General features: G+C 50.6%; 1 protein-coding gene across 3 annotated transcripts; it reads left to right on the top strand.

Annotated features, from left to right (window-relative positions):
• The first annotated feature begins 1,800 nt into the window (after nt 1-1,800).
• ESPL1 (extra spindle pole bodies like 1, separase) lies at nt 1,801-24,301 on the top strand. 3 transcript variants are annotated; one of them, XM_081595999.1, is made up of 31 exons: nt 1,801-1,965; nt 2,400-2,492; nt 2,671-3,714; nt 3,992-4,096; nt 4,256-4,376; nt 6,990-7,126; nt 8,135-8,328; nt 8,609-8,848; nt 9,070-9,214; nt 9,538-9,676; nt 9,881-10,020; nt 11,164-11,298; nt 12,457-12,576; nt 13,075-13,246; nt 13,616-13,744; nt 13,875-14,031; nt 14,638-14,747; nt 15,805-16,802; nt 17,251-17,578; nt 17,776-17,937; nt 18,287-18,500; nt 18,602-18,792; nt 19,383-19,510; nt 19,636-19,758; nt 22,002-22,157; nt 22,268-22,438; nt 22,564-22,668; nt 22,841-22,956; nt 23,233-23,316; nt 23,485-23,649; nt 23,936-24,301. In XM_081595999.1, the coding sequence occupies exons 2-31, from the start codon at nt 2,412-2,414 to the stop codon at nt 24,135-24,137; spliced, it is 6,312 nt and encodes a 2,103-aa protein (XP_081452125.1). In that variant the 5' UTR covers nt 1,801-1,965; nt 2,400-2,411; the 3' UTR covers nt 24,138-24,301. The 3 variants fall into 3 exon arrangements, with proteins under 3 accessions (XP_081452125.1, XP_081452124.1, XP_081452126.1); XM_081595998.1 differs by having other exon boundaries at nt 1,920-2,005; XM_081596000.1 differs by lacking the exon at nt 1,801-1,965 and adding an exon at nt 2,027-2,127.
• The last annotated feature ends 477 nt before the right edge of the window (nt 24,302-24,778 follow it).

Genomic DNA, 24,778 nt, shown 5'->3' with positions numbered 1-24,778 from the left:
TTCAAGAAGGAAGGGATATATGTATGCCTATGGCTGATTCATGTTGATGTATGGCAGAAACTGACACAATATTGTAAAGAAATTATCCTCCAATTAAAAATAAATTTATTAAAAACAAAAACAATTGAGGGACTTCCCTAGTTGTCCAGTGGTTAAGAATCCACCTTGCAATGCAGTGGACTCAAGTTCAATCACTGGTCTTGGCTGGGGAACTAAGATTCCACATGCTGAGGAGCAACTAAGCCCAAGCAATGAAAGGTCCTCCGTTCTGCAACTAAGACTCAGTTCAGTTCAGTCACCCAGTTGGGTCCCAGCTCTTTCCGACCCCATGGACTGCAGCACGCCAGGCTTCCCTGTCCATCACCAACTCCTGGAGCTTGTTCAAACTCATGTCCATCGAGTTGGTGATGCCATCCAACCATCTCATCTTACTGGATACAGTCAAATAAATAATAAAATATTTAAAGATAAAAAATTGAAATCCACAAGAAGACTGTAACAATCATTCATATATCTATGACATCTTTATATGTCAATATATATATAAAACATGCTTTTAATGGCTGCTAAGCCTTGTTGGGCCTTTGGGAAGCATTTCAAGGCTTTTCTGTTGGAGGCTGGCAAAACCCCTGAGAGAGAGTGAGGCTTGATGTTACTACCCCATTTCACAGATTAATAATAAATTGAGCTGGGACTAGAACCTGGCTCCTCTGTCCAGGCTCGACTTGAAAACTCTTTCCACCATCCCATTACTGTCTCTTTATAAACATCAGGGATTTTGTTGAGTGTTTGAATTATGTGACTCAAGTTGACATTGGTCAACACTTTTTGATCTCTAAAGAACTTCCTTCTTCATGTTAGAAGTAGAAGATGCATAAAAAAGGATGTTTTCTTCCCTTGAAGAGGGAAAAAATTCTAGAACATTGTCAGGGCACTGTTAAGGTGTAAACAAAAGAAATAAATATTGAGAGAACTGATGTATCACTAATTATTTATGGACCTCTCATCTCTGCTGGTTCCCTCACTCTATGAGAGATAGGTAACTTCTGCAACACACATTGAACCCCTGCAGTAATATTACCATGTCAACGCTGAGATTCTCGAGTCATTCTTTTGTTTTGTTGGTTTGTTTAAATAGTCCTCCCGGCTAGATTCTCAGCTCTTAAAAGCGGTTAACGGTGATGAAGAAAACCAGTAACAGAGAAGGATTAGTTATCCAATAGAGTAAACTGGAACACAGAGTTCTGAACTGAATTCTTTAGAGGAGGAAGGGAAGAGAAGCAGTCAAGTGAATGTGCATGTTTGGGGACGTAGTTTGTACTCACCGAATACAAGCCATTCAAAACTGTGAAATATTCCACTGAATGAATTTTCCTGGTTCTTCACTCATAGCCCCTATCCTACCCATCTACCCTCCACCCCCATTAAGAAAATCCCACTGATGGAAGCAAGGCTGGACGGCAGAGAGAGCTGGAACTCGCTTCCGTCAGTGCCCCTCGGAAAACTACAGTTTTAAAGAATTCCTTGAAAGGCTACGCCCTTTTTTTGCTAGTAACCCAAATCGAGAGTTTCCAAGTAAGTTCTTTTTGTTGTCTAGTCTACTTCTCTTCTCTGGAAATTTAAACTCTTTCCGAGCTCTGACGATAAAGGGGAGGTGACAAAGGCAGGGGGCTGGCCTTCACGACTGCAGATAAGCGGCAGGAAACTGAGGAGGTCAGCCCCAACTGGAAAAGGTGGGGAAATCCGCGCCCCCAAGAGGTCGTAACGTCCAGAGCAGCGGGATCCCGTCCGCAGGCATCACGTGACGACGCAGCGCGGCGGGTAAACTACAACTCCCAGAACGCCTCGCGACCCGCCGGCGTTACGCAACTCTCGCTGATTGGTCGCTGGGGATATTTGAAAGGAGGGGCTGGCGCGGAAGGGAAGGTTACATTTTGGATCCTTGCGGAGTACTCAGTCTGGTGGGTAAGTCCTGGCCCTGGAAAGAAGAATGATCTGTAGGACGGTAAGGCCTGGAGGTACTCGTGAACGGGTGTATGCGCCGAGGTGAATGGAGCCCCAGCGCTGACTTGAGGGATAGGCCAGGCGGCTCCACTAAGGAAAGTCGGGAGTCCTCGGAGCATCCTGGTGGGCGCCGGAGAGCTCGATGGAGGCCTCTGTTGTGGGGCGTTGGTTGGTGGGATGAGTAATGAGGCCGGGGATAGGCTAGGAGGAAGGCATAGCAGAAGCGTCGGTTTATAATGGGAGCCCGGCGTCCTGGCATGGGATTTTTTTCCAACAGGATTTCTGATGACTTTCTTTGCCCTCCATCTTCCGCACCTTTAAGCCCTTCTCCCGCCCTTCATTTAGCTCATTTACAGATCTTCTCTGCCTTCCCTAATCCGTCTCCTTTCCCCCAGCCCTCAGGCACCATGAGGAGCTTCAAAGGAGTCAACTTTGGGACCCTGCTAAGCAGTCCAAAGGAGACTGAAGAGCTGCTGCCTGACTTGAAGGTGGGCGCGCTGTTCGACTGTCGACACACCTGGCTAACCAAGCTGAGCTGTTTTGTTTTTTAACTTATTTGAAGAGACAGATGAGTAGGAGATCCTCTCTTGGGCAGTCCTGTTTCTATTTCCTTTCCCCATCTCTTTCTTCTTCGTTAGCCTCATTCACATCTTCCTCTCCTCCTAGGAGTTCCTGACCAAGCTTCCCAGCTGCTGGTCTGATTCCGAGAGGAGACAAGCTTGTGATGCCATCCTGAGGGCTTGCAACCAGCAGCTGACTGTCCAGCTGGCTTGCCCTAGGCACCTGGGAAGCCTGCTGGAGCTGGCAGAGCTGGCTTGCGATGGTTACTTGATGTCTACACCCCAGCGCCCACCCCTCTACCTGGAACGAATTCTCTTCATCTTTTTGCGGAACGTTGCTGCACAGGGAGACCCAGAAGCCACTCTCCGACTCGCTCAGCCCCTCCATGCCTGCTTGGTGCAATGTCCTTGCCAAGCTGCTCCTCAGGACTATGAGGCTGTGGCTCGAGGCAGCTTTTCTCTGCTTTGGAAGGGGGCAGAAGGCCTGATGGAGCGGCGAGCTGCGTTCTCAGCTCGGCTAAAGGCCTTGAGCTTTCTAGTACTCTTGGAGGATGAAAGTATCCCTTGTGAGATTCCTCACTTTGCTTCTCCAACAGCCTGTCGAGTGGTAGCTGCCCATCAGCTATTTGAAGCCAGTGGGCATGGTCTGAATGAAGCAGATGCTGATTTCCTAGATGACCTGCTCTCCAGGCATGTGATCACAGCTTTGGTGGGTGAAGGAGCCTCTCCTGGTCCTCTTTCCCCCCAGAGGGCCCTCTGTCTCTTGGAGCTCACCCTGGAACACTGTCGTCGCCTCTGCTGGAACCACCACCACACCAGAGCCACAAGTACAGTGGAGAAGGCCCACGATTACCTAAGGAACACCAGTCTGGCTCCCAGCCTCCAGCTGTGCCAGCTGGCAGTTGAACTGTTGCTGGGTGGGGAAGGAGGACCCCAGGCAGTGGCCAAGCTTCTGATCAAGGCATCAGCTGTCCTGAAAAACAGCTTGGAGGCGCCATCACCCCCACTGCGGGCATTGTGTGACAGCTGCCAGTTCTTCCTCTCAGTCCTGGAGCGAGGCACCAAGAGGCGCTATGGACTTGATGCCATTCTGAGCCTCTTTGCTTTTCTTGGCAGCTACTGTTCCCTCATCCAGCAGCTGCAGGATGATGTGAGTTCAGGACCTAGAGGTCGGGTGGGAATGTGGTTCTGTGGCCTCTCTATCGGGCTAGGTTCTTTGGTAAGATCTAGAGACCCTGGGTTCTGCCTTGGTAAGCTGCTCTTTGGACCGTGCCTGGCCAGCCAGCAAGCAGCCTAGTATATGCTGGCAGAGGTCCATTCTGATGTCCTTCCTACTCCCCAGGCTGTGTCAGCTCTCCAGAGCTCTGGGCCAGGCTTCAGCTTGGAGCTCCCTGCCGCTCAAACCAACCTTTCCCTTCCTTCCTTAGGTCTGTGGGGACTCCTCCAAGCAGCTGCAGGCTTTGGTTCAGATACACTTTCAGGGACTTCACCTCTACACTGCGGTGGTTTATGACTTTGCCCAAGGCTGTCAGGTACCATCTGGAATCAAAAAACCTGGACAGGTCCTAGGATCTGGGGTTGCTTGACTGTCCTTGGTAGAGCTTTGAAGTTGCTTTGGGCATGGAGTGGGGTGGACATCACCTTGGACCTCTTATGTCTCCTGTCTCCTCTCACCTTTCTTGTCCCTTCAGGAAGCTAATTTGGCTGACCTGGCCCAGCTAGTGGACAGTTGCAGATCTACTGTTATCTGGATGCTGGAGGCCTTACAGGGCCTGTCTGGCCGAGAGCTGACTGACTACCTGGGGATGACTGGTTAGTACCATGGGTGTCAGATGCAGGGTTCTTAGGAGAGTCATCACTTGTTAGGCAGGCAAGTAGCACTTGCTAGATAGTTCTGACCTCTTTGGGATTCCCTGTGGTTTTTGGAGGCAGTGAAAAAGATGTTTATAAGTATCCATTACTCTGTATTTAATATCAGTAGAGAAGTGATGAGACTAATTTACCAGAGCAGATATGAATTTTTTTTCTCATTGACTTTGAAATCTGACTTGGCATGTGTTACATGAACAATGTGAAAGTGAAAGTTAGTCTCACAGTCATGTCCGACTCTTTGCAATTCCACGGACTGCAGCCTGTCCTGCTCCTCTGTCCATGGAATTCTCCAGGCAAGAGTACTGGAGTGGGTTGCCATTTCCTTCTCCAGGGGATCTTCCCGACCTGGGGATTGAACCCGGGTCTCCTTCATTGCATGTAGATTCTTTACCAACTGAGCCACTAGGGAAGCCCATGTAGAATGGTCATAACTTAAATTTTTTAAAACTAGGCAAAACATTCACATGATTCAGAATTTGAATTGCACAAAAGGGCAGACAGTGAAAAGTCCCTCTGCTCCTCCTAATCCTAGTAACCCAAATCCCACTTTGCAGATGCAGTTAATATGGTCAATTTCTTATGCATCCTGCTAGAGATATACTATGTATATGTACTATATATATATATATATATACTATGTAATATGTATATATTAGCCAGCAGGCATATATATCTCCCCACCTTTTTTTTTCCTCCCCACCCTTTTTAATTGAAATAAACATAGGGAAAAATACTAAATTCATAAGCAAACAGTCTGATGAACTTCTTCAAAGGGAACATGCTTTGTAACCAGCATTTAGGTCAACTCAAAGAGTATGACTTAAACCCCCTGAAGACCCTTCTGTTCCTCCTTCTGGTCCACACACCCCAACAGTAACTAGTATCCTAACAGCATCGGTTAGTTTTGTCTGTTTTTTGTATTTCATAATAAATTTCCCCCTTAATTTACAAAAAGCATGGCCCTTTAGTTTAAATTATATAAACCTAAAGAGTTCAGTCACTAGAAGGTTTTGGAAATTTTTCATATTCATATTTTCAAGTTGAACCTAGCCACAGAAGTAAAAAAAATAAGGAGTCACAAAAATTAACAGTATGAAAATTCTTCCCACAGAGTATTGATGATCTACTTTATTTTCTTCCAGCCATCTATGTCGATAGCCAGGAAGCTGCCTAAACTAGAATTTAGGAAGAGTGTATTCATTCAGTGACTATTTATTGAGTACCTACTATGTGCTGCTAAGCACTGTTTCAAGTTCTTAGGTATGTCAGTAAACAAAACAAAGAGCTCTGCTGTCATGGAGCCACATTGTGGGTGGGGGAGAAAGATCATAAACAGTAGGATAACTGAAGTACAACTTGTTAGAAAATGATCAGAAATATGAAGAGAAAGGAAAAGTGGAACAGGAGAAGAAAGGGAATTAGGAGTTCAGGGTAGATGAGAGGGCAAGTTACCATATAAATAGGTGGTCAGGAGAAGGCAATGGCACCCCACTCCAGTGCTCTTGCCTGGAAAATTCCATGGACGGAGGAGCCTGGTGGGCTACAGTCCATGGGGTCGCGAAGAGTCGGACACGACTGAGCGACTTCACTTTCACTTTTCCCTTTCATGCACTGGAGAAGGAAATGGCAACCCACTCCAGTATTCTTGCCTGGAGAATCCCAGGGACGGCGGAGCGTGGTGGGCTGCCGTCTATGGGGTCGCACAGAGTTGGACACAACTGAAGCGACTTAGCAGCAGCAGCAGCAGGGTTGGCCTCATGAAGAGGATGACATGAGAACAATCTGGAGTGTGGGAGGGAGTTGGCCAAGTAGGCACCTGGGAAAGTACATCCCTGGCAGTGAAAGCAGCCAGTGCCAGGGCCCTATGGCAGGAGAGAGGTGGTGTGTGTTCAAGGACTAGCAGGGAGGCTAGTGAGGCTTCAGTGGACTGAGGGAAGAAGAGGGAGGTGAGGGACAGGCCAGAGTGTTTCCCCAAAAATGCTGACCTTTGGAGCAAGATGAAGACAGATCAGTGTGTGAGGAGGGATGGGCCCTGTATGGGAATGAGGACTTGGCTCGTAAAACAAGGGCAGAGGTGGGACTTCCCCAGTGGTCCAGGGTAAAGAATTCGCCTCGCGATGCTGGTGATCTGGGTTCAATCCCTGGCCAGAGAACTAGGATCCCAGAGCAACTAGATCTGTGCACTGCAACTAGTGAGCCCTCACACCACAACTAGAGAGTCTGTGCACCGCAACTAGAGATCCCACATGATGCAATGAAGATCCCACAGCTGGCAACTAAGACCTGACACAGCCAAATAAATAAATATTTCTTTAAAAAAAGGTACAGAGGGGCTGGATGATGTGAGGTTGCCTTCCAGAATGGAGGGCTCAGGCTGACTTGAAACTCGGAAGGGGAGAACAGCCCCATTCTCACTCCCTAGCAATGGGCGTTGCTGTCTAATCTAGGGGCTGCTGAGCTGATCACACAGGTTAAGCATCTCTCTACTGCCCCTCCAACAGCAGAGGGCATGGGGCCATTCCTGCGGTCCTCTGTCCTCTCTTTCCCCCGCAGCCTGTTACACCAGTAACCTGGCCTACAGCTTCTACAGTCACAAGCTCTATGCCGAAGCCTGTGCCATCTCCGAGCCCCTCTGTCAGCACCTGGGCTCAGCGAAGCTGGGCACCTATCCTGAGGTGCCTCCTGAGAAGGTAGGCGGGTAGGAGGGAGGTGATGTTGAGAGGGAGGAGGGGACTCGAGTGGCATGCAAGGGCCTGGTCAGGACCTTAGAGTAGAGAGTCAGGAGCTGCGTGTTGGCACCGGTACCTGGGCAGTGTTTCCCAGACCTCACCTGTACTGTTATTTACTTTTTTTGATTGACTCACTTTTTATATCTAGCCTTGTCCCAAGCCAGTGCTTTTCATCCTGGCTAGATGTTAGAATCGGGTGAACTGAAAAAATTCTGAAGCCTGTCCCAAGCTAATTGCCTTAGACTCTCTGGCACTGGAGCCTAGGCATCTGGATTTTTTTTTTTTTTTTAAGTTCCTTAAGGGGTTCTTTTGGGCAACCAGAGTGAGAACCACTATCATAAAGCTACCCATGAAATGATGGGCTGGCTGGTTTGGCAGGCGAGATGGGTCATAGAGGGCCTTGGGTTTCATCTGATGAGCCTCTCAAGGATTGATGTGGAGGCCTTGGGTTTTTCAAGGCCACAACCCAAGATGTGGCATCTTGGGTTTCTCAGCATCACTGTAGTGAATGATTGGAGAGCAGGGACAACACTGGGAACCCAGGTGACTCCAGCAGATCAGGCAGGAAAGGGCAAGCATCTGAACTGAGGCAGCTTCCTGGGGGATGGACAGAAGTGGGTGGGTGCAAGAGGTCAAGGACTAACCGGAGAGTGACTGGCTGTGAGAGAGGGGGAAGGAAGAGGCCAGGATGGTCTCGCCTTTCCAACTCAGGAGAAGGTGGTGATTTGCTGAGAGGAGGGGGAGAGTCAGGAGGAGAAGCAGGTTTTCAGGGGAGTGGGCAATGGATATGTGGGTGGGATGGGTCGAAGCCTCAAGTTGAGAGCACCCAGGATATTTAGTTCTTAGGCGTCTCCTGCTGTGGGGCGAGTCTGGGGACAGGAGAACCGTGGGCGTGCACACACATACTCTCCCGTGGTATGTACTCCTTGCACCCCTCTTCAGTTTGGTCTGTTTTCTTCCTCTGGTCAGTTGCACAGGTGCTTCCGGCTACACATAGAGAGTTTAAAGAAACAGGGTAAACAGGCCCAGGGCTGCAAGATGGTGACTTTGTGGCTGGCAGCCCTGCAGCCCTATGGCCCCGAACACATGACTGAGCCAGTCACCTTCTGGGTTCGGGTCAAGATGGATGCTGCCAGAGCTGGAGACAAGGAGCTACAGCTGAAGTGAGTTGGTGGGGAAGGGGACGACCCAGTCTCCTGGCCACAACTGCTTTTGGCACTCAAGGTCACGTTCATTCTCATGTCTGAGAAAGGCACTGTTCTCTCCATTCACTGTGATTGATTGAGTGCCGAGTATGTGCAGGCACGGGGCTGGGTTCTGGGGAGACAGCAGTGACAGGCGGTGTTCTTGCTTTCACCTCTGGAAACTGAGCTCAGCAAACCAAGGTGGGGACTCCTTGGTGTGGGGCCAAGTCTCCTGGGTGCTGAGCCTGCCCTCTCTCAGGACGCTGCGAGACAGCCTGAGTGGCTGGGACCTGGAGACCCTGACCCGCTTGCTTAGGGAGGAGCTGCAGGCCTACAAGGCAGTGCGGGCCAACACAGGGCAGGAACGGTTCAACGTCATCTGTGACCTGCTGGAGCTGAGCCCCGAGGAGACGCCAGCCGGGGCCTGGGCCCGAGCCACCCACCTGGTGGAACTGGCTCAGGTGCTCTGCTATCACAACTTTGCCCAGCAGACTGACTGGTGAGGAGGAAGGGCAGGGGAGGCCACTCCTGCTTCTGGCCCTGGGTCCTCTTACCCTTTTCGGAGTCTGTTTCCCTATCCACGTCCCTGAGCGCCCCCTGTAGTTTGTGGTCATGGGCACTCTTGAAGGGTGAGGGCAGCTTGCTGCAGAAGGCCCTTCCCAGGACACTGCGGCCAGATCTCATGGTTAAGCCCGGCTTAAGTGCATCTTCTCTTGACAGCACTGCCCTCGATGCCATCCGGGAAGCTCTGCAGCTTCTGGAATCTGTGAAGCCTGAGGCCCAGGACAAGGATCAGCTTTTGGATGATAAAGCCCAGGCCCTGCTGTGGCTCTACATCTGTACCCTGGAGGCCAAAATGCAGGAGGTGAGCGCAGTTGCTCTGGGCTGAACAGAACTGGGTACAGGGATTATTTTCCCTGAACCCCAGCAAGCTAGATGTTGTTCAGTCACTAAGTCGTGTCCGACTCTTTGTGACCCCATGGACTGTAGCACACCAGGCTCTTCTGTCCATGAGATTTCCCAGGCAACAATACTGGGAATTGCTGGTTCCTTCTCCAGGGGAATCTTCCCAACCCAGGGATTAACCCCCCTCTCCTGAGTCACAGGTGGATTCTTTACCACTGAGCCACCCGGGAAGCCCAGTAAGCTAGTACCAACCCTGCTTTTCACCCTGATCGCCCCATCCAGAGTATTGAGCGGGATCGGAGAGCCCAGGCCCCTTGTAACCTGGAGGAGTTTGAAGTCAATGACCTGAACTATGAAGATAAACTCCAGGAAGATCGCTTCCTATACAGTAACATTGCCTTCAACCTGGCTGCGGATGCTGGTGAGGGCCGTGAACTTAGTGAGGTTGGATGCGGCATCCTCGATGGCCTCCTTACTAAGAACAGGACGGGTCCCCCAACTGTGGGAGAGGCTCCCTGTGAGTGGGAGGTGGGCACAAGGCAGAGGCTGTTATGGGAAAGATGACCACATTTCCCCAGATGGCTCACCCTGAGAGAATGGCTGCTCCCTTTCTTCTGATTTACAGCACAGTCCAAATGCCTGGACCAAGCCCTGGCCCTGTGGAAGGAGGTGCTTGCTAAGGGGCAGGTCCCCGCTATACGGTGTCTCCAGCAAACAGCAACCTCCCTGCAGATCCTAGCGGCCCTCTATCAGCTGGTGGCAAAGGTAACGGGACAGTGTGTTGACACAGACCAGAGACTCAGCTCCTTCACCTTCTTTGGCCTGTGATGCAGCTGAGAAGTCATGTCACCCAGTGTGCACTCTGTCACCAACCTCCCCAAGTCTAAACCCAAGGCCTTAGGCAAGTTGCTTAACCTTCCAAGCCCTCGTTTCCTTATTTCTAAAAGCAGAGTAACAGGACTTCCCTGGTGGTCCAGTGGCTAAGATTCCACTCTTCCATTGCAGGGGAATGTGGGTTGGATCTCTGATCATGGAACTAACATCCTACATGTAACACGGTGCAGCCAAAAAAAAAAAAAAGATAAAATGAGGGTAATAATAATATTAACTCAGCCTTTTAATATTTATTTTTATTTATTTATTTGGATGCCCAAGTCTTTAGGTGCGGCATGTAAACTCTTAGTTGTGGTATGTGGATATAGTTCCCTGACCAGGGATCGAACACGGGCTCCCTGCATTGGGAGCACAGAATCTTAGCCACTGGACCATCAGGGAAGTCCTAATTATCAGAAGATCTGAAAAGTGTATACTCAGGAAAAAATACACAAACACCTGTAGACACAATTTTACATTTTTACATGCAATGCTGGGAGGTGTCAAGGACTTCCTGAAGTTCTTCTCTGGACCCCACACTAGGAACCTACGAAAAAATGAAAAGGATCTTTGTACAATGGGTGTTAGGCCACATTCCTAGCAGGAGGAGCCTGGGGAGGCTGCCTGAGCCCTAGATTTGAATCTTACCTCTACCACATACCTGTTATGTGGGCTTAGACAAGCAGCTTAACCCTACATAAGTTTCAGTTTCCTCATCTGTAAAATTAGGATTAGAATTGTCATGAAGATAAAGTGAGCTGGTACGGTGGCTGGCACATAGTAAGTGTTCAGTAAATCCTGGCTATTGATGATGGCTGGCATGCAGGCTTTACAATAGAAGGGAGGGGGCAGGATGGCTTGCACACACCCCCGGCTGCCCTTCTCTCTGGCTCTTTAGGGATGGCCAGTGGTTACTCTGTCTGGGTGGCCTCATTCCAGCCAGGCCCTCAGATTAGACCACAGGGCCGGAGAGGAGGGGGTGGAAATGAAGGCTTGAGTACCAGCTGGGTAAACGCATTGCTCCTGGCCTACCAGCCCCTGCAGGCTCTGGAGGTCCTCCTGCTCGTCCAGATCATCTCACAGAGACTGAAGGACCATGCGAAGGCAGCCGGCTCTTCCTGCCAAGTCACCCAGCTCCTCCTGACCCTCGGCTGTCCCAGCTACGCCCAGGTACGAGTGCCAGCCACCCCAGCTTGCGGACCTGGCTTCAGGGACTGGCTTCTTGGAGAAGATGGGACACTCAAGGGGCAGCTTCTCTGCCTTCTGCACCACGTTTGGCTGAAGGATCGTAAAGGGTAGCTGGGAGGCGGCTGTGCAAGAGGAGGCATCTCCCTCCATCTCCCAATTGTTCACTGTCTTACATAGTCCAGTAAGATAGAACAGCAGTAGGCCGTTTACTAATCTTGTATTTCCCAATGGTTTCTGGTGCCCTAGCTTGTTCACTGAGGGCTGTTACAGTGTGTCCTAACCTGTCTCCTGGTTTCCAGTTCCTCCCTTTTCCACTCCATGTTCTAGCATGATGGTTTCAGGCACAGATCTGATCTTACTACCTCTTTCCTGCTTAAAGGATTTTGTGGACTTTTCCATTACCTGAGGGATATGGTCCAGATCCTTTACTCTGAATTGCATGCCTTCTGTAAACTGGTTCACTCTTTTTCTGGCCGCTCCCTACCATGAACCCCATCTGTACCACTATATTCCTTGTATGGGCCTTGCTGCCTTTGCCTATGTTAATCCCTCCACCCTAAATGTACCCTCACCCCCATTTTTTTTTTAATTGGGGTATGGTTGCTTTTCTCCCATTTTTTTTCTTTTTTTTTGTTCAGCAAACATGTACTTTCTTTTCAAGGCCTAGCTAAATGGTCTCCTCCTTCGTAAAGCATTTTATATGTCCTCTTCCTCATGGGCAAAATCAGCCACTCTTCCTGTGTCCCCACACCCCTGATGGCATTGTATCATGATGAGATAGGTATGCCCTGCCCCTACCCCCCACCCCCGCCTTGTTGGATGGAAGGGCCTGCTTACTGCTTATCCAGCTTTCTCTCTCTAGCTTAGTGGTTAACTGAAAGGTACTAAATGAGCATTTTAGTAAGAGAATAATTCCTGCGTATGTGTGTGTTAGTTGCTCAGTCGTGTCTGACTTTTTGCAACCCCGTAGACTGTAGCTCACCAGGCTTCTCTGTCCATGGATTATAATATTTGAGATAATTTAGTATTTAACTGGATGTATTCAACATTTTGCTTGCGAAGGCTTTAATCCACTTTAATTTGAACAGTCTGGCTGCCTCGTCACCAGCATGCTCACAGAAGCCCTGATTGCTTCCTCAGGTGCACCTGGAAGAGGCAGAGTCAAGTCTGAAGCTTCTGGATCGCACAACAGACGCATACCTGCTCCTCTCCCTGACCTGTGACCTCCTGCGAAGTCGACTCTACTGTGCTTGCCAGAAGGTGCTTCTCACTTTCTTGATCCCCGAAGGTCCTGGGGTTTGGAAGGATTTTAGGATTCTCCAGATATCTGTCTGGCTCCTGAGGTTTCTCTGGAGCTGGGGAGAACATTCCTGGCCCTGAGAGGCAGAGCCATCTCCTCACCTTACCCTCTCCCAAGGATCATTCACCAGTGCTTCTCTAGGAGCCATTCCACCATTTTCATCCCTTTCTAGCTCTCTCGGGGACAAGGGGCAAAGTCCGTCCGGTGACTAGAAATTGGGATGACACTGACACCCTCAACTGGGATCCAGCTGAGGGATCCAAAAGGCTGGGATTTCTCACACACGAGCTGTGTGACTGGGTATCTTGTCCCCTTTGTGACTCTGGTTTTCTCTCCAGCTTTTAACATCTGAGAAGCAGGGGGTTGGGCCACATGATCTCTAGGGGCATCCCAAGCTCTGAATTGCTGATCCGACCTCACTCACTGCTCTCCTCTGCCACCCTACCCTCTATCCCCAGGTGGCCGAGGGCGCTGCTCTGCTGCTGTCTGTGCTTCAGGACCCTGCCCTGCAGAGGGCATCCAAGGCCTGGTACTTGCTGCGTGTCCAGGCCCTACAGCTGGTGGCAGTCTACCTGAGCCTCTCATCAGACAGCCTGTTGGCCCCGCTGTGGGAACAGCTGTGTGCCCAAGGTGAAAGAAGCGGGTGGGTGGGCCTCCTTGCTGGGTGTGTGTGATTTGTCCACTGTCCCCTCTGCTGTCCAACTGCATGGACGAGCCTGCCTAGAAGCTGCCCAGAGTAGGCTTGGGATAGCCAATGAGTTTCAGTTCACTTGGTGACTAATCGATTGCTCAGTGACTGCCCTGAACTGACAAGGATTCTGAGATTCTGGTCTTAGTGGGGAGGAGTTCTGTGACTGATTATTTTTGACTGCCTTAAGCACGGAAGGAGAGGGTGAGAGCCTGCTTTGCATTTGCTGTCTTAGTATTTGAAGGTGGTGGAAGCTCTGGCCACATCATCTCCCTTCTTGTCCCTCCCACCTTCCCCTCACGCTTGCCCAGGCTGGCAGACACCTGAGATAGCGCTCATCGACTCCCATAAGCTTCTCCGGAGCATCATCCTCCTGCTCATGGGCAGCGATGTGCTCTCAATTCAGAAAACAGCTGTGGAGACGCCATTTCTGGACTGTGGTAAGCCCGAAGAGGAGAGCCACTGTGGGAATGAGCAGACTAGTTGGTAGGGCTGGTGGTTTTGTCTCCAGAGGATTCAGGCTGTGGATCCTGGTTCCACGTGATGATGATCTTGTCTCCTTTGGTGCAGGTGAAAATCTGGTACAAAAATGGCAGGTTCTTTCTGAGGTACTGAGCTGCTCGGAGAAGCTGGTCTCCCGCCTGGGCCGCCTTGGTAGTGTGAGCGAAGCCAAAGCCTTTTGCTTGGAGGCCCTGAAACTTACGACAAAGCTGCAGATACCACGCCAGTGAGTACAGGGCCCAAGAGCCTGGTGATTCCCAAACCTGAGTGCCTATGCCCTTGACCATGGGTTCCCAAACTGGTCCAGATTTTAACATGTTATGTTTGGAGGGGTTGGTGGAAGAATGCATTCCATGGCAAATAAGTGGGAAATGCTGAGTTAATCAAGATTAGATGTTTTTATTTCCTATTGTGATTGTCGTTGAGTTGCTAAGTCGTGTCTGACTCTTTTGCGACCCTGTGGACTGTAGCCCCCCAGGCTCTTCTGTCCATGGGGTTTCCTATAGGACTTATCATATCCTCCAGTATGCTAATACACATAAATCTGCAGAAGGTAGGTCCAGCATACAGTGATTCCCTAAATCTCTTTGCCCAGAGAGGATCTTTTCAGTGAGGAATTCGATTTGGGAAATCCTGTCCTTAGGCTCCGGGATGGGCTGGGTTGAGAGACAGAGGGTTTCCCCAGGGAGTGCCTAAAGTCAGCTTTAGGAAGTAAAGGCTTTCTGGAGGCTGGAAAAGACTATGATGGCTCCGCCTGGGATAGGGCAGAAAGAGACCCTCCAGGGAAACAAGGAATTCCGCCGATGGGTCTGTCATCACCTCTCCCAACCAGGTGTGCCCTCTTCCTGGTGCTGAAGGGGGAGCTGGAGCTGGCACGCAACGACATGGACCTCTGTCATTCGGACCTGTATCAAGTTCTGTTCTTGCTGGAGTCTTGCACAGGTGAGCAGCCAGGCCCCCACGCCCATGGGTGGTGGTGAGAGTGATGCATGCACTGTAACACAGCTTTACATGTCAAGATTTGGTTCCCTTCTAAATCATGGACTGACTTCTGGTCCCAGGGCAAAGCTCCCTTCACTTCGGTCAGACCATTGGTGTCCTCCCTCCTTCAGATGGCCTGTCCAGGACTAACCCTACCTGCTTCTTAGTTGCAGCGCCAATATATTTTAATTTAAATAAAATTGAATATTCAGTGCCTTGGGTACTCACCACACTTCCCATGTTCAACAGCCACGTGTGTGGTTACTATATTGGGCAGCACAAGTGTAGCATCCTCAGAAGGGCTTAGGGCTAATAATAAAATATTGTATTTGTGGTGCTTTTTTTTCCTTATCAACTACTTTTACCAGTAGTATTTCACTGGACCCATACAAAACCCTGGGAAGTCAAATGGGAATGTCGAGTTTTTCCATTTATAAATTCAGAAAAGTTGAGAAATTCAATGTTTTGGGCCAGGATCATGGGGCTAGTCAGGGACAGGAGCCAGGATTAAGACTTGGGCTTCTGGGTGCCGGCCTGGCAGCCTGAACCATGCAGCCTTCTGAGCTGCAGATATGGGGGCACTGTAGGTTGTGCTGATCCATTGTCAGAAGGGAAGAAACTGTTAGGATTTCATCAAAAACCAGTAAGCTATGGGTCTTCCCTGGTGGTCCAGTGGCTAAGACTCCACTCTCCCAATGCAAGGGGCCCAGATTCCATCCCTGGTCAGGGGAACTAGAGCCTACCTGCCACAGCTAAGAGTTTACACACCACAGCTAAAGGATGCCACATGCTGCACATAAGATCCTGCCGCAACTGAGACCTGGCACAGACGAACAAATAAGTAAATACTTTAAAAAACAGTAAGCTATGCCAATATCTAGTGTTAGTACAGTAATATATATGAGCCATTAGTAAGTATTAAAATAATGCAGATGAGGGAATCAGCCGCTGGGGTAGCTCAGGACATACTGGTGTCATTTCTCCTAGTTTTGTAATGTTTGTTCCACTCTCTGCTCAGAGTTTCTTGGACTAGTGCAGCACCCGGACTCTGTGAAGAAGGTCCACCTGCAGAAGGGGAAGCAGCAGGCCTGGGTGCCCCATCCTCCAGAGCTACTGGAAGAAGAGCTCATTCTAAAAGGCCCTGCCCTGGAGCTGGTGGCCACCGTGGCCAAGGAGCCTGGCCCTGTAGCACCTTCTGCTAACTCCTCCCCGATCCTGAAAACCAAGCCCCAGCCCAGCCCCAGCTTCCTGACCCACTTGCCCACCTGTGACTGCTCGCTCTGTGCCAGCCCTGTCCTCTCGGTAGTCTGTCTACGCTGGGCATTGGTCACGGCGGGGGTGAGGCTGGCCATGGGCCATGAGGCCCAGGGGCTGGATCTCCTGCAGGTGGTGCTGAAGGGTTGCCCTGCAGCCGGTGGTCGCCTCACCCAAGCTCTGCAGGCTTCTCTGAATCACACAGCGCCCCCCTCCGCTGTCCCAGGCCTCTTCGATGAGATCTTGGCTCAGGCATATACACAGCTGGCACTGGAGGGGCTGAGCCAGCCATCAAACAAGAGCCTGGGAAAGGTCCTGGAGTCAGGGTTAAAGTTTGTGGTGGCACGGATACCCCACTTGGAGCCCTGGCGAGCCAGCCTACTCTTGGTCCGGGCCCTTGCAAAGCTGACCAGCCTCAGCTGCTGCACTGCCCAACTTTTTGCAAGCTCCTGGGGCTGGCAGCCACCATCAATAAAGAAGCCCGCAGACTCAGAACCCTCTAAGCCTCGGAACCAAAAACAGTCAGGACAGTCCAGACGAGGATGCCAGCAAGTGGGCTCTGCTACCCTGCCCCTCTCACATACCTCTCTGAAAGGTCTGGAAGGTGGAGGACCACCCTGTACACCTAAGCCCCCAGGCCGGGTCAGGCAGGCCGGCCCTGGAGTACCCTTCACTGTGTTTGAGGAAGTCTTCGTTACAAAGACCAAGCCTGAGGTTCCCATGGCCCCCAGGGTACAACGGAGGGTCCAGACACGCCTCAAGGTGAGGTGGGACTGTAGCTAGGTGGTACTGGTGTTGGGTTAGGGTGGTCCTGGAGAAGAGTTCTGCAGGGCAGGTATTTCTATGGAATAGCTTCCCAGGGCCGGGTGGGAACTGTAGCTCTCCTGTTACTTATCACAGGAGCCCTTATATCTTCCATAACAAGACCTAGTTCAAGACCTCATTTGTTTCAGACAGAAGGGACTTTTCTTAGTTCTAGTCTGTTCCTTTCCCTTTTCATCTTTCCTCTGGATCTTCTGTTCCTTCTCCCTCGCCCTCCTTCCGCACCGGGGTTACTGCTCCTGATTGAGTTTGGCCAATTATGCAGGAGGTTAATTCTTAAATCTTTGTCAAGGGCCTGGGTGATGGTGCTTCCACAGCGCCACCTCCTGGCAGACCATGTCTTGTCACTGAAGGCCCCCTGGCCCTTTTCCCTTTCTCACCATTCTAGGTGAACTTCAGTGACGACAGTGACTTGGAAGACCCTGTCTCAGTTGAGGCACAGCTTGCAGTGGGGTCCAAGAGACAGGGCACTGCTTCCCGGGGCCGGGGCCGGGCCAGGAAGGGCCCGAGTGTGAAGACTAACTCAGTGGCCGCGTCAGGCAGTGCCCCCGGCCTCAGTGGCAAAAGCCGGAGGGTCAAGAAGGTGGCATCAAGACATTGTGAGGAGCTGGGCCCCGAGATGATGAGGACCATCCCTGAGGAGGAACCGACTGACAACCAGATGGAAATGAGCTTTGAGATCCTCAGGGGCTCTGATGGGGAAGACTCAGCCTCAGGTGTGAGGGCAAGGGTGGGAGGCAGAGGTCCATTTTTTTTGAGGATTTCCCTGGGGACAAAACACAAGCAATAACGGGGGCCAAAGATGGAACAGAAAGAAAGTTCTTTTGCTGGCTCTGGGACTGGACCCTAGAAGGGAGAGCAAGGGGATGGTAGGAAGAGGGAACTCTATAGAAAAGTTGTGTTGTCTGCCTAGGTGGGAAGACACCAGCTCCAGGGCCTGATTCAGCTGTAGGAGAATGTGAGGTTTTGAGACGGGATGCCAGCAAAGAGAAGCTGCCCGTCCCTGGCCCAGACAAGGAGAGAGACATGGATCTGGGTCCCCAGCACAGACTCCCTTCAGTCCCCATAGCCATCGGTAAGTATATTGACCACCAAGATCTGATCACTTGATCCCAGTACCTTTCCATTCTGTCCTTGGTTCTGGATCCAGTAACCCTGAACCTGGGTCTGAATCCCAGCACGCTCTTTACTAGCTGAATGCTAGTCACTCCGCCTCTCTCAGCTTCAATTTACTTAACTGTCAAATGGAATTGGGGGAGGGTGGAGAGAGTGGCTGCGAGTAAATTGCACAGCACCACACTTGGCACACTGCCCTTCAGAAATGGTAGCTGCTGTTTTCCACATGGGAGGGGAGATGGGCACTGGTTCTTGGAAAGATTTTCTCAGTCAGTCAGGGATTCATCTATGTCTTGTCCTTCGTCTAGGTCTCTCTACCCTGGATTCCATCTGTGGCTCACTGAGTGGTGCTTTCCGTGGCATCAGTCACTGCCCTCCTAGTGGGCTCTACGCCCACCTCTGCCGCCTCCTGGCCTTGTGCCTGGGCCACCGGGATCCCTATGCCACCGCCTGCCTTGTCACTGAGTCTGTCTCCATCACCTGTCGCCACCAGCTGCTCACTCACCTCCACAGGCAGCTCAGGTGAGTGCCCCCCATCCCTCAGGCTTGTGCTGGAACAGACTAGAGGGGAGGCTCCAGACTTTGAAGGAGGGAGAACTCACCTTCACTTGTGTCGCCTACAGCAAGGCCCAGAAGTGCCGAGGATCGCTGGACATAGCAGACCAGTTGCAGGGGCTGCACCTCCAGGAAAAGCCTGGAGACATCCCTCTGGCACGAATCCAGCGTCTCTTTTCCTTCAGGCCTTTGGGATCTGGCCACTTCCCCCAGCCTGAGAAGGACAGCTTCCGGGAGCGTCTTGCTCTGATTCCCAGTGGTATGGTGGCAGGCATCATTGGCTCTGCTGTTCTTTTATGCATCTTCTTCTTAGGAAAGAGTTGGGTGAAGGATCTTCAGGCATTAGTTAGTTCACACACAGATTTATGATCCTTATAGTAGAAGGGCATGTCATACTTTGCCACTGATTAGTCATTTTATTACTCTCACCAAATAGACATAACCTTAAATCATAGAAGTCTTATTTTTTTTTTTTTACATCTCAAGTTTGAGTTACCTGCAAATTCAGTGTCTTTCTTTCTTTAGAACTAAGTTCAGGTGTCTGGAGTTTTCCTATGCTAACATGAAACATGTTCACTGATGATTTGAGTGCCTCACTGTGAGTGGGAAGTGGGGAAGGGGGCAGATTGGAGGAAGCAATTTTGTTAGTCTCTGTAGGGACACAAGGAAACACAAAACATGGTCTATCTACAGGGACTTGTTAGAGCAAGGGAGAGCACTTTGAACTCCAGTGATCAGGGAAGACTTCTAGGAGTTGTCTTGAGTGATGGACAGGGACTGAGTGCAGAAGACAGTGAAAGGAATTCCATGTAACAGCTGAAATAACTCGGGACATGTCCTGTGTGCCAGGGGTGACCGTGTGTGTGTTGGCCCTGGCCACCCTCCAGCCTGGGACCGTGGGCAACACCCTCCTGCTGACTCGGCTGGAAAAAGACAAACCCCCAGTCACTGTACAGATCCCCACTTCCCAGAGCAAGGTAGGTTTCCTGGGGTCAGGGAGCAGAGTTGGGCTCGGGCAGGCTTCTGGTCTATCTGTGGCTGGGGGATGGAGAGATGGTGGTCACATGGACAAGCAGAACTTATACAACCCCATCTCCCAAAGCTTTCTGTGAGTTCGGCCTTGAAAGAGTTTGACGCCATCCAGAAGGAACAGAAAGAGAACAGCAGCTGTACTGACAAGCGAGAATGGTGGACGGGTCGGCTAGAACTGGATCGTAGGATGGAGGTGTGTGTTCCCAGTGTAGGATGGGGTTGGGCCTGCCCTAGAATATCTCGTCTCTCAGGGGTCCGTCCTAGGTCTGTGCTGAACTACCTTGAGTCTTTTCTGGAGGTGTTGCTGTTTTTCAGTTGTGTCAGACTCTTTGCGACCCCATGGACTATGGCACGCCAGGCTCTTCTGTCCTTTGCTCTCTCCTGGAGTTTGCTCAGATTCATGTTCATTGAGTCAGTGATGCTATCTAACCATCTCATTCTGTGCCACCTGCTTCTCCTTTTGTCTTCAGTCTTTCCCAGCATCAGGGTCTTTTCCAATGAGTTGGCTCTTCACATCAGGTGGTCAAAGTATTGGAGCTTCAACTTCAGTATCAGTCCTTCCAATGAATATTCAGGGTTGATTTCCTTTAGGATTGACTGGTTTGATCTCCTTGCAGTCCAAAGGACTCTCAAGACTCTTCTCCAGAACCACAATTCAAAAGCATCAATTCTTCTCACTCAGCCTTCTTTATGGTCCAACTCTCACATCCATACATGCTGCTGCTGCTGCGTCACTTCAGTTGTGTCCAACTCTGTGCGACCCCATAGACGGCAGCCCACCAGGCTCCACCATCCCTGGGATTCTCCAAGCAAGAACACTGGAGTGGGTTGCCATTTCCTTCTCCAATGCATGAAAGTGAAAAGTGAAAGTGAAGTCAGTCGCTCAGTCGTGTCTGACTCTTCGCGACCCCATGGACTGCAGCCGACCAGGCTCCTCCGTCCATGGGATTTTCCAGGCAAGAGTACTGGAGTGGGTTGCTATTGCCTTCTCCGATCCATACATGACTACTAGAAAAAGCTTAGCTTTGACTGTATGGACCTTTGTCAGCAAAGTGATATCTATGCTTTTTCATACGCAGTCTAGGTTTGTCATAGCTTTCCTTCCAAGGAGCAAGCGTCTTTTAATTTCATTGCTGTGGTCACCGTCTACAGTGATTTTGGAGCCCAAGAAGAGAATCTATCACTGGTTCCACTTTTTCCCCTTCTGTTTGCCATGAAATGATGAGACTGGATGCCATGATCTTAGTTTTTTTCATGTTAAAGAGTTTGAGGCCAGCTTTTTTACTTTCTTCTTTCACCCTCATCAAGAGATTCTTTAGTTCCTCTTCCATTTCTGCCATTAGAGTGGTATCATCTGCATTTCTCAGGTTGTTCATATTTCTCCCAGCAATCTTGATCCCAGCTTGTGATTTATCCAGCCTGGCATTTCGCATGATGTACTCTGCATATAAGTTAAATAAGTAGAGTGACAGTATACAGCCTTGTCGTACTCCTTTCCCAATTTTGAACCAGTCCATTGTTCCATGTCCAGTTCTAACTGTTGTTTCTGGAAGTGTAGGCCTAGATAAAAATTGTGTTACTTGGGAAGCACTTTCAACAAGCGCACAAGGGGACTTCCCTGGCAGTTAAAGTTCCATACTTCCCTCCAAGGGGTACTGGTTCAATCCCTAGTCTGGGAACTAAGATTTCACATACATGTGGTGCGGCAAAAAAAAAAAAAAAAAACAACCAAATAAGAGCCTGAGACTTGAAGGGGTTATGGCAATGAAATGTTTAAAGATAAGTACAAAATAAGAATTTAAGGCCAAATATCAGCCTCCCAGGGCTCCCCAGGTAGCTCAGCTGGTAAAGAATCTGCCTGCAATGCAGGAGTCCCCGGTTCGATTCCTGGGTTGGGAAGACCCCCTGGAGAGGGGATAGGCTACCCACTCCAGTATTCTTGGCCTTCCGTGGTGGTGGATAAGACGGTAAAGGATCTGCCTGCGATGCAGGAGATCTGGGTTCAATCCCTGGTTTGCGAAGATTCCCCAGAGGAGTGCATGGCAACCCACCCCAGTATTCTTGCCTAGAGAATCCCCATGGACAGAGGAGCCTGGCGGGCTGCAGCCCATGGGGTCTCAAAGAGTTGGACACATCTGAGCAACTAAGCACAGCAGCACATCAGGCTCCCAGCCTTAATTTTCATTGCATTTCCTGGCTTAGCTTTTGCCCACCTGTTTGTATTTATCCGAATATAGTGATTTATTACAAATCTTATCAATACTCCCTTAGAGTCTCAGCAAATGAAAAATGTTTCTCTCTTGCCGCTTATGTTGGTCATAAGGTAAATAAGACACATCCACTCATTGGAAGACCCATTTCTTTGTCTTCAAAATGGTGCCTGTGGGGAAAGAAACTTGGCTTCCTCTCTCACTGATGGTTCTATTCTGCATCCAGGTTCTCACCACTTCCCTAGAGAAGTACGTGCTGGGCTGCTGGCGGGGGCTGTTGCTGCCATCCAGTGAGGACCCCAGCCTTGTCCAGGAGGCCTCCCATCTACAAGAGTCACTACAGGAATGTGGCTGGAAATATCCCGACCCCACTCTGCTGAGAGTGAGTTGAGATTTCAGGGAAGAGGATGAAGCTAGCCTTACCTCTTTCCCACCTGCCACTGCGGGTGGAGAGGGGAGCTCTTGTACTCACTGACCACTGGTCCCCTGCAGATCATGCTCAGCGGTGCCAGTACCCTCACCCCGCAGGACGTGCAGGCCCTGGCTTATGGGCTGTGCCCAGCCCGGCCAACCCGAGCCCAAGAGCTCCTGAGTGAGGCAGTAGGGCGTCTCCAAGGTCAGACGGCAACAAGTAGTAGGCATCTCGTGTTAGTGCTGGACAAGGTAAAGAGCCAGGGGCCACATGGGTCGCATCTGGTGGGCAGTGGGCACCTCCTCACAACCATGCCCCTTCTGCCTCCTGCATACCCCTGGCTCAGGACAGTAACGTCTGAGTGCTTTTTGCCCAGGACCTACAGAAGCTGCCGTGGGAGAGCATGCCCAGCCTCCGGGCCCTGTCTGTCACTCGGCTGCCCTCCTTCCGATTTCTACTCAGCTACTCCATCATCAAAGAGGTGTGGGGTTCAGGGAATGGAAGGTGGGGGTGATGGGTAATTGGACAAGAAGAAGCAGAGAGACGTGGCAAGAGAGGAAGGTGGTCTTAAGAATGGAAAGGGACTTGGGGTTGGTCGGAGCTTGGGTGCTCCGACCAAACTGGGATGCTGAACACCGGTGTCTCTCCATCAGTCCAGGACCTCATCAGTGCTGAGCCAAGGAGTGGATCCTCGTAGTACCTTCTACGTCCTGAACCCTCACAATAACCTGTCAAGCACAGAGGAGCAATTCCGAGCCCATTTTAGCAGGTCAGGGGGAGAAGAGTAAGAAGGGTGGTGGGGAAGGGTAGACACAACTCAGGGATAAATGTCCTTTTCTCTAGAATCAAATGTTGCAGCCCACCTTCTTCCTAGTGTCTCTTCTGCCCTTTTTGCCACATGACCCATCTTACTCTGGCTGCACCACACAGCGTGCGGGATCTTAGCTCCCCGTCAAGGGATCGATCCCCTGCCCCCTGCACTGGGAGTGCAGTCTTAACCACTGCACCTCCAGCTAAGTCCCTTCTCACTGCTTTTTCCCTGCAGTGAAGCTGGCTGGAAAGGGGTGGTTGGGGAGGTGCCGAGCCCGGAACAGGTGCAAACGGCCCTGACAGAGCGTGACTTGTACATGTGAGTGCTCAGGGCAGGGAGGTGGGAAGAGGGACAGTCCCAGAGGGTGGGTATCATCATGATCTGCTCTGGGGCTTTGGAGCCCCTCGCTGACTCTGGACAATTCTGGAGGCAGTGCAGAGACCTGGCCCTGTGAGATCAGTTTCATCTTACCTCCTTCTGCCTCAGCTATGCAGGGCATGGTGCCGGCGCCCGCTTCCTGGACGGGCAGGCTGTCCTGCGGCTGAGCTGCCGGGCAGTGGCCCTGCTGTTTGGCTGCAGCAGCGCAGCCCTGGCTGTGCATGGAAACCTGGAGGGGGCTGGCATCGTGCTCAAGTATATCATGGCTGGCTGGTGAGTCTTGAGGGGCAAAGTCTGTTCAAGGTCCCCACCCCAAGTGCTTTCCCAAGTCTGAACCCTAAATCCTTGCTCTTTTGTGCCCCATTTTCCTCCCATCCTAGCTCCCTGGCATGCCTGGGCCTTTACTCCTTCGTCATCGTCTATCCTCCTCCTGGAACTATGGGCCAAGGGACTTTCTCATTGGTTTAATCCCTCTCAACTCATTCACCACCACTAATCATGCTGTCCTAGGTTCTGTTTTTGAGCCCTTACTTTGTATTTTTTCCTTCTCTTTTCTCAGCCCCCTATTCCTAGGTAACCTCTGGGATGTGACTGACCGTGACATTGACCGCTACACAGAGGCTCTGTTGCAGGGCTGGCTTAGAGCAGGTTCAGGAGCCCCCCTTCTGTACTATGTCAGCCAGGCCCGCCAGGCTCCCCGACTCAAGTACCTTATTGGGGCTGCGCCTGTAGCCTATGGCTTGCCTGTCTCCCTGCGGTGACCCCTTGGAGCTCTCCTGTTGCTGATAGAAGCTATGTGACTATTCTACCTCCAAACATAGGTTTGGCCCTGAAGATAAATATTTTAAGTGATCTTCCCCAGTGTTTTACATGAAAGATTTCCTTTTGATTTAATTTTAATATAATAAAGATACATTACTTAAAATCCTGTTTTGTGTAGTTTCTCTGAGAACATTTGAAGATAAGACTGTTGCCCACTTCCCACTATGTGGTACTATAGATAAGAATAACTTGCAAGAGTCCACGTCTGAGAGCATTGGGAAGAAAGGCAAACCACAGGAAAAAGATGGACCTGACTTGGCCTCAGCAGACAAAGCTAAAAGAGAGCAGGGCATCAAAATGATTTAAGTGGGGACAAAGCCCTAAGGAAAGGTAGAGATAGATCCATTGAGAATGTCTTGACCAGGTACACATATCTATCTTGACTTCCTGCCTCTGGTATCCGGAGAATGACATTAGCTTTACTGCCTCAGTTGCCCTGCCCCCTCTTAAGTGGATACTGTCCTTCCCCCACATTCAGTTATTACACTTATCAGTGCCATGCACTTTAACAGCAGGTTCTGGGGAGTTTTTGTAGCTCAGATGGTAAAGGATCTGCCTGCAATGCAGGAGACCTGGATTC

The sequence above is a fragment of the Giraffa tippelskirchi genome, chromosome 4, assembly GCF_054371585.1.
Source record: "Giraffa tippelskirchi isolate mGirTip1 chromosome 4, T2T-mGirTip1v1.2.pri, whole genome shotgun sequence".
Taxonomy (NCBI): Eukaryota; Metazoa; Chordata; class Mammalia; order Artiodactyla; family Giraffidae; genus Giraffa; species Giraffa tippelskirchi.
This window is presented reverse-complemented; position numbering and strand designations above follow the sequence as displayed.

Bases quoted from the DNA above. Each gene is read 5' to 3' on its own strand.
- ESPL1 (XM_081595998.1), top strand. The intron at 4,377-6,989 runs GTTAGTACCATG...TTTCCCCCGCAG, and splicing joins TGACTACCTGGGGATGACTG to CCTGTTACACCAGTAACCTG. The intron at 19,759-22,001 runs GTGTGTGTTCCC...TTCTGCATCCAG, and splicing joins AACTGGATCGTAGGATGGAG to GTTCTCACCACTTCCCTAGA.